The sequence below is a fragment of the Rhopalosiphum maidis genome, chromosome 1, assembly GCF_003676215.2.
Source record: "Rhopalosiphum maidis isolate BTI-1 chromosome 1, ASM367621v3, whole genome shotgun sequence".
Taxonomy (NCBI): Eukaryota; Metazoa; Arthropoda; class Insecta; order Hemiptera; family Aphididae; genus Rhopalosiphum; species Rhopalosiphum maidis.
Genome location: NC_040877.1, coordinates 33,168,741 through 33,183,131, shown reverse-complemented (window position 1 = coordinate 33,183,131; position 14,391 = coordinate 33,168,741). Strand labels below are relative to the sequence as shown.

Sequence of the window (14,391 nt, the reverse complement as noted above, 5' to 3'; positions counted from 1 at the left end):
TATAATTCGGACGAAAACTAAAATAAAAAACAATATCGAACTAATATTATGATTATTAATAAATAAATACGTTTATTTCAATCACATTTGTAAGTAGTATCGATGGATACTACCTTCCTTCACGTTTTCAAGTATAGTAAAAATTATTTACTAATTTACTTATTGTATTATTTAGTGTACACTGTACACAAATTGTCAATGTCTTTTATAAATAAAATAACCTCCCCCCCAACCCACGACATTTGTTTAACACGAATAGTATAACAATTATTTCTGGGAAAAATAATCAGAAATTCATCTTATAATCCCTTTAATAGGTTGTAAGCTTATTGAATTATATCTGCCAACTAATCTGCCACGAAAAATATAATTTTAACTTTATCCTTTTTTTTAACGTTGTACGAGCGTGTTTAAAATTTAAACACCGTGGACCGTGAAACAAGTGACATTGTGTGACAAGATATTTATATCAAGGTTTTTATTCCGATTCATTTGCAGGCCACAGTTATAAATTGGATTTAGTCACACCCATTTTAGTGTATAATATTATGTATTGACCATCAATAATTATAAAATTATATAGCATATATACTGAAATTTCAATTTAAAATTGTATATTTCGTCCAGTTATGATTTTTAACGAATTTTAAGATGGTAATAGTTGAATCGCAAACTCATCAAATTGTGAAAGGTAGTTCAAACGGTGATTTTAAGTGAGAAATTAAATTATTATTATTTGCTGTATAAGTTACTTATTTAGTAGTTTAACATCATTAAAATGATACACCATACATAATTGTTTCAACCAATATACAATTACCGAACTTTCACTTAATTCAAACCATTTTTCTACGTTTAAAACATACGAAACAAGTAAAACAATAAAAATTAAGAGGATGTCACACTTTTAGAAAATATTGAGTTCTTTGAAATAAAATCAAACAAATCGGTACGTACTTATCATTATGAATATAAAAACGAAAATAACGACAGTAATATTGTTACGGAAATACGATTAACGAGATAATATACGACGTGGGAGTAATGCCACGAAAACGTAGGAGAATAAAAACTGCCTGCCGCACTGACGTTATATCCACCGGTTCGTGTTCTTGGGGTATGGCCGCCACGCGCCACGTATGGTTGACATAATATTATAAAAGCACTTTTCGCTAAATCCGAAACAAAATAAATCCATATATTATTCTGTTTGTATAATATAACGTATACTCGTATTTATATATTGTATGTAGTACAAGTAAAACTATTACACGCACAACTTTACATGGTAAGTCTTGTGTTTTATTATTAATAATTATCATTACTATTTAATTAACGAAACAGTTTTCAAACGGAATAAACCATTATTCATAGGGCAATTATATTATTATGTTTATTAAATTATTATTATCCAATCTCAGATCCACGTAAACATTATAATACTTTATATTCGTATACCTATGTAAATACATAATAATAATTATTATACAAAGATTATAACCTATATATGTAGGTATTTCAATATGGTGTTATTGTTATACCGAACGAACAACAAACAGTATGAGTTTTATAATATAACATATTAATAATAATGTTATAGCTATTAACTATATATATATATATATTATAACTTGTAAGAAACGGTTATGCATTTAAAACATATTAATATGCTGCAGCGATGTATAATGTCCTGGGCTCTTTGAGTACTCTGATGAGTATTAGAATACTAGGTATTATATCATATTTTTCAATTATATTTCGATAAACCAATACATCGATTTGGTTTAAAAATTTAAAAATTTTACTACGTGTATAATATGCTCACACATTTAAAAATATAAATCTGAGATATAACGAGACAAACGAGTGTACGTTTGCTGCTGTGTGGTGTATTGTATGTGAAATTCGTAAAGTAATGACTGTATTATTTCTTATTATTCAGAAACACTGTGCATCCAGCTGTTTAAGTCACTGACATCGACTGCCATATTATAATAATATATTGTTATAAGTTATAACATTTGTCAACACACGCCTCCGCTCCAATTTATACGTTATGTTTTATGTAGTCATAAGTATACAATATACATATAATGCTATAGTATATACTCAGACAGAGTTGTACAATATACATACACGTGACTTTAATAATATTATACTTACGCGTTACGCTTTATTTTATCCTTTAATAATATATATTAATAATACGACTAAAAATCTAACTTCATAGCTTTTCATATAGTGCATTCATTTTCTATTTAATTATTAAAATTATTAAATTATTTGATTTTCACGTGTTTGTAATCGAGTCTCATCTGTACTAAATATCATGTTTTTCCCGGCTAAATTATTTCGAAATATATTTATTATTATACAGTATAAAAAAACATCCATCTGCAACTCTTTAGTAGTTTGGTTGACAATAGAAACAAAAAAACGTGGGTGTATACGGTTATGAGTTCAAAGATTATGACTAAATGTATATACGTACATATAAATTATATTTCTTAACAATTTAAAACTACTGTTATTGTATATTTCTATAAACATAAAACTAACATTTTTTTTAACTATGTTAGTTGACCGTAATTTATTAACATATTATTTTTATCATATACAATTTCGAAGACTACTATAGTGGTACATATATATATATATATATATTATGCATATGATTAAAACATAAAGAATTATTTAATTTTGTACTTCTTTTTTAAAAATGTTTATGTTTATTTTCATAATAATAATATGGATAAACTTTTTTAAATTGATTTTGTAAATTTCTATTTCTCAAGTCTCAAATCAGAAATTAACTTTATTACAGTCAATTCTCAGAACATTTAAAAAAATTGGGGAAAGATTAGGAATATTTATGCATTAGGCAAAACTAGTTTTTGACAAAATTGATTTTTTTTTTATGTTGTAATTCAAAAATAAATAGCTGTAAAACTGTAAAAGGCTTGAATTTTTCATTAAATAGTAAATATTAATTTAAGCATTTTATATACATTTATAATTTTAAAAATAGTTCTTATAGTTTAGTGGTATTTAGGGTATTATACCTATGAGTAAAAAAGATTGAACATTTTCTAAATGGTTCATTTTTAAACTGTTCTTCTCATAATTATATCATAATACATTCATTCAAAATATCGAAACTATATAAACAAAATTTAGTTGTGTAAGTAAGCTTTTAAAGTTCAAATTTTACAAAATTCATCAAGATTACGAATATATTATGTAAATATTACATAGATATTGTCGTATGTAAAAATAAATAAATGTTAAAAATTTGATGTATAGTTAAAATATCACAGTACCATTATTCTAAATTTTATAAAAAATAATTCAATCAATAAACATTTGTTAATTTATTATATGAGTAGATAGTTGAATTGTATTTGTTTTTATTTAATGATTTTGTTGATGATATTATAAAATACTCGCATAAATATTGGTTTATTAAAATCGGTAATCTTTGAATTCTAATATAGATTAACTGATAAGTACCAAAGTATTAGGGTGTAAACACTGTAGACATAATAACGAATAATTTATTTTTAATTTTATAATCACGCAAATTAATAATAAAATGTTTTTATTTAATAAATTCTAAAGTTGCTTCTTCTACATTTACATTTGAAACTATAGTACTTCATTTGATTCTTACATTCATAACGTTTAAATTTTAAATCATAATTTATTTAAACTTTTCATTGCATAAAAATCTTACAAAAAATCGATTTATCTTTATTATATTCTTCACCGATAATTCCTGGTGCCCCTCGGTAACTCCAAAACCGTTATGGATTGTTTTTAACAAGAACTAAAGAATTTTGTCTAATATTAAAACGTATACGTTTACAGAACGTATACAGAACGGCGATGAGTGATTCGAGGAGCTTGTTGTATAAACACTAAACATCTCAACAAATTAACATCGATGGAAAGTGGCGATACAATCTTTTTTATCGAGATATTAAAAAAAAAAAAAATAGTTTTTTGATCACACACTAGTCAGTTATGTTTTAAGTGTTTGGTTTTTGTAAGTATTTATTATTATGAGAGATATTCTTAACACAAGGTCTAACGGGAAACAATACACGTCGAATATAATAATATACTATTATGCTAATAATAATACTAGGCGTTCTTTTAAACAATAAACACTCATTACCTTTCAAAGATAAAACATTTTTAAAAAATTTCTTTTTACATAACATGAAGTCTTTTCATAAAAACTTTTAGGAAATAAAAATGATATGTGTAACTCATCTTTAAAAGTTTTTTACTCATTTTGAATAACAATTTATTTTTGATTCATTAAAGTAATAAAACGACAGAAAACATAAATTTTCTATTTTTCAACTAGTAAATTTTTGATTAAACTATTATGCTAATTATGTATGCTTAAACAAGTTTAATGCGTTAAATTTCTTTAAGCGACTTACCCATGGGAGACGGAACGCACACAGCTGCGATGGGTCTCTCAGTCGTCTCGCGTAGCGACGCGCTGTCGGGTGCGTCGTCATCGTCTTGATCTTCGTCCTCTTCCAACAGAACGGGTGGCTGATTGATCAACTCGTAACCCCATCGCTGACGAAACTTTTTCGCCCCGCCATCTAGCCGGACTCGGGGAAGGTCTACGAATAGTGAATCGCCAATCTATATAGTTAATGAAAAAATTGTATTTATACATTATGTATTACACAGCTATTTTATAGTTATAAATGGGTATTAATAGGCATTAATAGCGTATTTATAGTTAGAATGCTGAGTGCGCTGGCCACCAAAACCCCCACCAATATAGTCTTAAGAAAAATGTCATTCTTATTTTTTATTTTTAATACTTCAAACATTCCAATTTTAATATTTTATGTATTAATAGTAATCGATAAAAACATATTTATATAATATTGTATGAACGCGCACACAGTGCCCGTATTTTTATTCAAACATAGGTACACATTTGCGTCATGACGATCTTTATCAAAAAGAATCATTTATTCTAAATAAATAAAATTGAAAAAATGACCATTATGAAGATGTTTGCAGTAGAATAAAAGACAGCTTCCATACTATACTATATTGTGTACTATACATATATAGCACGTAGTTGAATATATTCAACTTGTAACGTTAATGTGTTACAGAAATTTTGTTACCATAAAGTTATTAAATTTAAGTAATAGGTACGACCCGATAGTACGACATTATGGTGTGATCCGGTAAAAACCCGGTCAAAGAACACTTTTCGGTTACCACGGCATGGTTATTTCTTATTTATACAATAATGGTAGCCTAATAACCGCTGAAGTCCAATTTATTTTTAGTTTGTGTAATTCAACACTACAAATATATCGCTAATGAAAAATGAAGATATCACGAACGACACGAGCTGCTTGTTTATTTGGCGTTACAATTTTTTTTTTTGTTATCATTGATCCTCATTCTTCAATTGTTTCGCTCTTACGATAATAATACCAATTACCATACATACATACATACAACATATATACATTTAAACATTTTAAACTTTAAACGTATACCAAACTGTGTAAAACAATAAATGATACGAATGTACAACGCAGAAATCATACGATTATACGCACTTAATCACTTTTGATTGATAAGAGTGACACAGTAAAAATGTATAGTATGCTAAATACATACATGATGTAACATCATGTTAAAACCAGGGCCTGATTTAGGCATTTTGTAGCCTTAGGCAAAATAATAAATGTGGCTCCTTATTGTCAACAGTAGCGCATATAGACATAAAGTAAACTATAAACTATAAATCAAACTATATAGTATTCATATTATTAAGTAATACAATATAATATGATGTTTACCTATAAATTATACGAAATCACTATATTAAGTAACTATATACACTATATTATATATTTAGTTTTTAATATGCGTTCCATGATAATGCAATTATGTTATTATGTTATCAGTATATTAATAGTTTGTTTCTTGCAATTCAAATATAGGAATGTTTTTTTTTTATAAGTATTTTAAGTTAAAAATTATCATTGACATGAAATTTAATATATCTATTACAATGACTTATCCAATCGTAAGGTATGATCAAAACTCAAAACCTATACTATACAACAAAACAATTATATATTATATAGAGATCAATATTTTAAATTTTAAGATCAAAAATGTATGTAATTTAAAATTATACTCATAAAAATAATAAATGTAATTCTTATAGGCTAACAAACTTAAATAAAAACGAGAATTTGCAAATTTTTTTGAGGTTAAAAATACATTCATGTATATAAAAATTGCAATTTTTAATATACATAGTACATACCTAAAATTTGAAAATTTAATACGTTTTCACTTAGAAATAGTTTTCCTATGTTATAATTTATCATTGTACTAAAATTTAACACACGTTTTCCAGTGAATTTATCAATCATAAATACTCACGCCTACTGTTAAACAGAGCTGTTACTTAATTGTTTTTTCGATTTTTCTTCAATAATGCATTTATTCAAAATCTGATTTTAGAATTTTTAAATATTCTTAAAGGCCATATTTATTTTATTTTAAATAACGATGTGAAGTTTTCTAGATTTGTATACAATTGTATGTTTTTAAAATATCTATACCGAATTGGAAGTACTATAAATTATAATGAGTAGAAAAACATTATCATAAATCATAATAATACATTAATACTATTAGTTATGTTAATAATCATTATATAAATAATACCATACTCAGTAATTAATAATAATGTATTCTTTTCAATTATATATACAATAATAAATATTTTTCATAATAAACAAAAATATTAACTTTTTTGCTTAACAGTATGTATTTCAATATGGTAAAAAAATGAAAATATGTATAATTGTATATTGTATAAATGTATAATATACTGTTTAACAAGTACAGGTCGCATTATACTTAAAGATATCATAATAGTTTTGTTATAAAGAGAAGGATAATAATGTTTTCATGATAAAATATCTTATCTTAAACAATTGCAAATAAATAAGAATATTAATAATATATTATAATTATAAGATATTAAATATTATTATATTTCATTTTAAATAAGTAATATTATTGATATTCATCTGATGTCTCAGTTTCTTCAAAGGCCGGGACTCGTAGCTCCAACTGTTTATTTTCATCACTTGCTAAACTTGATGGTACTGTAGCGTCTGTAGCAGAGCTAATGTCGGTCATAAACATGGGTTTCATTTGTTCTTCTAATTTCTTGTAACGTTGCAAAAGTTCCATTATTTCTAAATCACTATTTTTTTGAGATTTCGTAGACCAATCGTCATTAAATACGTCATCGTTTATTTCAGAAACTAATGTTTCCGGATTTGATTCGTCGTGTTCAGTCTGGTTTTCTTCCGTCGTAATAGAATTGGATTCGTCTTCTGTTGGAATAGAATTCAATTCGTCTTCTGTTGCAATAGCATTTGATTCGTCTTCTGTTGGAATAGAATTCGATTCGTCTTCTGTTGTAATCGAATACGATTGATTTTCAGTTGTGTTTTCATCAAAAACCATAGAGTTTGATTCGTCTTCTGTTGTAGTAGAATAGGATTGGTTTTCAGTTAAGTTTTCGTCGAAAATCATAGAGTTTGATTCGTCTTCTGTTGCAACAGAATACAATTGGTTTTCAGTTGGGTTTTCGTTGAACACCATAGAGTTCGATTCGTTTTCTGTTGTGGTTTCTGCAGCATAACTCGATTCATCTATAACCGAATTTTGTATCAAAATTGGTTGTTTTTCTAATAGTTTTTCGATGAAATTCATAGTTTCATATAGATTTTCTATTGTCGTGGTGGTCGATTCTTGTTCTAATTTTTCAGGTAATAATTCTAATATTACTACTGAAGGAGATGATACTTTTGAAATCTCTGGATTCGTTTCTACTGACTGAGAATTTATGAAGATGGTATTTAAAATTTTTGAATTAAAGTTCAATCCAGATTCTGCTTTGCTCGAAGATTGGTAAGCTGGAATTTCGTAGCTTAAGACAGATGCCTTACTGTTAGCTAATAGGTTAATAGCAATGTTACTTTCTGGTGTTGATAACTGTGATAGATATTTGTTTGATGGTGAAGCGATGTATTTATAATCATAGCTCTTATCCGGAATTAACTTAGGAATGTCTTGTACGGGAGTGTAGTCGGAATCATAGAGAGAATTCGGGGGATAATAAAAAGTTGGTACATAACTGGCACCACGAGTAGACATTTTGACATACTCGTGTATTGGTTTGTATGTGTTTATTTTGGAATCATATATATCAATTGAACTATCCAAGACGTCAATTGATGGCTCTATTGGATTCTGTAATGAAATTATACAAATATTATACACATTGTATGAATTATAAATAAATATTATACAACCAGTAAAAGTTAAAATATAACTTTTTGCACCTTCAAATTGGTGAAATTATTATTTTTTTTCACTGTACTTTATTGACGACAAAATCACTTTATAAAGTTTAATCATAGACAAATTTAAGTAGAAAAGAATACTCACATAATTATATCCATAAGGATATGGGAATTCTAAAGATCTCTGCCGCCTTTGGATCAACTAAAATTAGATGAAATACAAATTCAAAATTATAATAAATGTATTTAATACCGGAGCCTATTTAATTGTGATCTATATTTACAATTACCTGATTAAATCGTTGACCTCTTTGGTTATGAAAAGTTGCATCAACAATTCCGCAAACAATTAATATACACGAAGCAATTAAAATATGCATTATCACGAGCTAATTTTACTGTGGAAAAAAATATATATTAATTATTACTCATTTAATTATTACAAATTCGGTATTGATAATACATTATACATACAGTAGTGTAATTAGGGGTCAGGGAGAGGATTACAATTTTTTAGTGGAAAACTATTAACTTTATCACTTGCAAAAAAAAACCTTAAACATTAAGAACACAATTTTTTAAATTATTATAGTTGGATTACTATTTTTTTTTAAAACTATAAATATTGAATAATGTTAGTAAAATAAGGCTTTGGGAGAATCTATCCCCTTCATTACCCTCCTACTACTATAGAAAATCTACATTGGTTAATTATCAATTATTGTCAATTAACATTTTTATTATTTTATTAAAAACCAATAAATAATAATGGTTTTAGAAAATGGTACATTTCTGTTTTTATACAATATTTAAAGAAATCAATAAAACTTTTTACTTCAAATGTACGGTATGTATGGTGTGTAATAAAAGAAATCAGAAAATCAAATTGATGTATTATTAGACTATTGAATTATTTTGGTAACCATATTATATATTTGACCTATAATGATACTAATAGGTTTATTTTGATATAAAAAAAAATATCAATTAATTAATATCAAAAGATATAAAATATAAAATATTAATAAATTATAAAAATAATCAATTTTCAATTTTTCTTCCTCGTAATGCTATGTAGTCAGATACATGTATAAATAATTTATTAATTGAAATTTTTTTTTTTGTGATGGTTGGTAGTTAAAAAAAATTAAAAAGTATTTTTAATCAATAAATTATTTTCTATTTTATTTTCACAATGTAACATCTTATACGTATTATATCTCAAATATTGTTTGACACTTTTTTCACGAACTATGATATTTTGCTTATTTGAATAATTCAATTGGAATACTTTATTAGTTGATGACTTGTAAATAACAGTTTTAAAAGATTTAGAAATAAAAAATTTTACGAAAAAATTTGTTTCTATTTTATTAGTTAATAAGCCAGAATACAAGGGAATGCTGATTTAGTAAAATGATTAAATTTTCTGAAAACTGATTTTTATCAGAATATCATAAACTTATCACATTAAAAGATAAGAATTTATTGCACTTATCTTATATGGTTTTATGTATTATATTTTTTTTAAATGCTAAGTGTTTACTAAAAAATATTTGATAAGAAAAGATTATGAAAATAATAAAAAAATTAACTTAAATAAAAATAAATTAAAAATTATAAATAATGCATGCAAATATTAAAAGTATAAAAATGTAAATAATAATAGACTAATTAGCTAAAAAATGTAACTATATTAAAAGAAAATAAATTTTTTTATATTCATTTTAATGAAAATTACGAATTTAAATATTATATAAGTATCAAATCATTAGTTGTATTCATTGTGCGATTACGACTAAAATATGTAAAACAAAATTTCTCATATAGAATGGAATCTTGAAAAAAAATTGAATCTTCCTCCTTATAAATTTGGAGTATAATTAATTATTTATCAAACTACCTTTCTCCGTCGTCTTAAGTGTCTTTCTAATGAACATTTCACTTTTAATTATCAATCAACTATTTACCAAAGGAGTCATTTATTATTAATTTATTTATTCTATTAAAAATATTATCAAATAAGTGATCTGTATTATAATATGTTGTATCTACCTTTCTATATTATTTTTGGGCCTGGGTCTATATTATAATAAAAACAGAAACCTTAAAAATTGTTTAAAATTTAGCAACATTTTTTTGAAACCAATCTTGTTGGTTCCGTCATGGATAAATGTCGTAGAAGTATAATTCTACGTAGTAGTAATAATTTTGTAATAATTTTGAATACAAAGATATGGAAAAAATAATTTAATCAGATAATATTTACCTTTTGAAACAATAATATTCTCTAAAATAAAAAATTTTTAATTTATTTTCAGAAAATTGTTGTTAAACTAATACTTAATAAAACTGTTTTAATTTACTTCCAATCAAAATTAAAAATTATTTTAGAATAAATGATTAAAAAAAAAAAAATAATTTAATAATATTTGACTTACCTGTTATAACAGTTACTTTAAAACTATAATAGTATACGGTTTTATTAGTATCATCCAATAGATCACAACAGGCCGGTAGTTTTATATTAACTGATCTATAACCACAGTAGCTTACAACATTTAAATAGTGCTGAAAATAATATTTGTGTAATAAAATGCATAATAATCTCGATGACCCTTGATCGGATGATTGATGAATTCGTAAAATTACAATCTCGAACGCTTGTACATTTTGTTGTATTACATGATGGTTGTTCTAGCAATGATAACAAACCGGGATTTTGAGTAATTTAGAGATGGTGATTGGTGGTATCACATTCACCAGTCTATTATTGTTAATAACGCATTATATTTTATTACGATTTGTTTTGTTTTTGCGACATTTTTATTCATTATCAGAATAATTCTTACCCGATCGAGCAGATCTGTTCGTACACAATTATTGTGTTGAAAAGGAAAGATAATCGATAGTTAGAGTATAATATTATATACTACCACGAAATAAATTAATTTTAACGTCCATTACAAATAGTAATAATACTGATAATATTAAGAGGCTCATTAATTATTATAGTACTTATCATAATTTATATGGATTTAAAAAATGCAATTTTACGAATTCACGATTGTTTTATGATCTAAGAAAAATAAACCAATGTTTACAATAATCGTTTTCACTGATGTTATATATTTTAACGGTAATATTAGAAACGATAAAGTATAGACACAAATATACAGTGGTACATTCACTGAAATAATATTAAATAATAAAAATATTTGATTTGTTATTCAACAATCTGACTGACTGAATTATAGAGTCAACAAAATGAAATATATATAAATATGTATAATAAATAATAATTATTCAAAAATTAATATCTATAAATTAATCAAAACAACATGTTTGTCAGTAGTCTACTCAGTAAAATATGATGATATCATTCTGTGGTCCGAAGGTAACTAGGTACCAAGAAACGGAAGATTAAGATTAAAATTCCTCTGTCGTAGACTGCAAGTCACATATTTTTGCCTACGAATAAAATTAGGTCCATACATAATGAATTAACTCAATTATGTATTAATCGTGTAATTCAATAAATAATTTTAAGCTATAGAAACAAATATGACATAGGACATTTATTATTATTTGTGAGTTTTGACTTTTTGAGGAAGTAATCCTATTGTAGTTTTTGTTTTGTGTGGTGGTTTTTCATAAAAAAGGTACTATAATATAGTATATACTATACATACTAATCACTATCGTAACCTATCATTTAATTAATAAATAATAAACCATCACTTCTATAAACCATTATAGGTGGTCGGGATTGGGAGTTAATTGGATAAAATTAATATTTTATTTATAAAATATTAATATTTTTTCTTTATATTTTATTTTAAGTAATTAAAATAAAATGACAAATCAATTAAAACGATACAGTTTTTAGTTTTAAGTTGGTCCTAAGTTCTTTCTTAATTCTTAAGATTAATTGACAAATAATTTATTTATGGAATACTAATGTGTTATTAAAAACAAACCATAATACTAATTAAAGAGTTCAAAAATAATCATTATATGTATCCATAAAATGAATAAAATATAAAAATCATTTGGGAAATATAATTGTATACTACGTCTTAATCTTTATGGTTCATATTTGTCTCAATTTCGCTATCTTTTAATAGAACCTGTAAAATATACATTTACTTTCGACTTTGAATAATAAAAAATATGAATATTAAATTTTAATACAAAGTAGGAACTTAAAGAGTGTCTTCTTTTTATAGACAATAATATAATAGGTAGCTAAAATTCTGTAGAATTTGAGCTTTTTCTAGTTGACACTATAAATTATGGTATGTTCCATAAATGTATCAATGTATTTAGATATACCAATACACCGAAATTAACCTATTAAAAGAGTTCTATCGTTGCATGATACAATATGTACCTATATCAGCATTCTGCATACTTTTGTTAAACTATCATAAATGTTTATAAAAAATTAATTAATTCGCTAAACTGTATATACTTGTAACGAACTTTTTATGATGTTTAAGTTTTATACCACGTTCACTTTTTGGTATTTATAACATTATGTACAATAAATTTCAAAGTATTGATACATTATTTTAATTTTATGGATTATGTAACTGTTTGTATAACTAAAACGGAGACAATAAATATTTATATTATTGAATCATGAGTAAATGTCGTAATATAATCGAACTTGTGTCTATTCTTATTATATTTTGCTCGATTGTTATTATTATTATTTTTTTTTTTATAACTTCTGTGTAATCGTTTATAATAAATACTTTGCATGTATAGTATATTATATATTATCATTATGTGTAATATGTATGTATAATATATATTTATATATTATATATACGAATATACTTAACGTCTCCGTAAATTGCAATCTGTATCTATGTTAAATGAAAATTATTACTAAAATTAGTAAAATTGTTATTGTGTAAGCGTAAAATATTTCAAAAAATAATAATTATTTAATTATTACAAGCACAAACATTTTTAATAGCTACGATAAAATCAAATACTTTCACACAGACAAACACATATTATATAGGTAGTCAGAGATTATTTGCATTTACTTTAAATTGTGTGAATGCGATTTCATAATAATACACTATTCTTTATGTTATTATAATAGGCCTAGAATTTATATGCGATAAAAAATAATAAAATATTTATGCATTTAATTTTTTCGGAAATATTAAGATTATGCATTTATGCAATAAAGTTATAAGTAAATCTATACTTAATTTACCAATCAATAAGTAAAAGAGAAGCGATACTCAGGCATCTTATACCTAATTATAAAATAAATAAAATACAAAAACGGATGAAATCATTTTTGTTGGTTCTACTTTAAAATAAATCCATAATATACTTAAAACAATTTAACATGTTATTCGTCAAGACAAAATTATTGATTTTATGAATTTTAAATTAGGAGTGTATTATGATACTGAACATTTAAGCTTTTACCTATTTTCGCGTATAGTTATAATATATAATAATATGTATAGATTTGTAAATTTTTATAATATTCCTCATAAGATTTCCTTTATATACTGATCTCAAAAATACAAATTATTCTTTATACATTAAACTCATTAAAGGTATTTAAAATTTTTAAATATATGCGAAATAAAAAAATAGAACATATTCTACATAAATGTTAGACGATTCTACTAACTTCATTTTCAATATGACATCGCAAAATAATCATATAAATAATAAATGCATATAAACCCTAGTCCTAATTATTAATTATTGATTTATTTGTACATTTTGTAAACAGAGTTATCTATTTATCTCTGACTAAGTATCTTAAAAAGAAAACTATAGATACATTCTATTATTTCCATAAGCACCAACCTTAAAAGCGTGCGTTATTGTCCTTAGCGCAGTCCCAGGGAATATCTAAGAAATAAAATAGGAAATGTATTAAAAATGTATAACGGATAAATAATATTATATTTATTGTATACATAATTTAATTTAAATTGTTAGTAAGAGCCTAGAC

The 14,391-nt window shown here is 24.7% G+C and overlaps 2 protein-coding genes across 4 annotated transcripts in view; both read right to left on the bottom strand.

The window, feature by feature from the left end:
• LOC113550018 (probable Ras GTPase-activating protein) overlaps positions 1-14,391 on the bottom strand; it is a 130,857-nt gene that overhangs the window by 57,181 nt on the left and 59,285 nt on the right. For 2 of the 3 annotated variants that reach the window (XM_026951601.1, XM_026951598.1), the window contains exons 3-4: positions 14,244-14,288; positions 4,452-4,665 (exon numbers count right to left, since the gene is read on the bottom strand). In XM_026951601.1, coding sequence (XP_026807402.1) covers positions 4,452-4,665; positions 14,244-14,288 — 259 coding nt within the window. The remainder of the gene's footprint in view (positions 1-4,451; positions 4,666-14,243; positions 14,289-14,391) is intronic. The other variant, XM_026951599.1, reaches the window with a different exon arrangement.
• LOC113550019 lies at positions 6,818-10,987 on the bottom strand. The gene is made up of 4 exons (XM_026951603.1): positions 10,835-10,987; positions 8,684-8,791; positions 8,539-8,595; positions 6,818-8,340 (listed from the first exon to the last, which is right to left on the bottom strand). The coding sequence occupies exons 2-4, from the start codon at positions 8,771-8,773 to the stop codon at positions 7,093-7,095; spliced, it is 1,395 nt and encodes a 464-aa protein (XP_026807404.1). The 5' UTR covers positions 8,774-8,791; positions 10,835-10,987; the 3' UTR covers positions 6,818-7,092.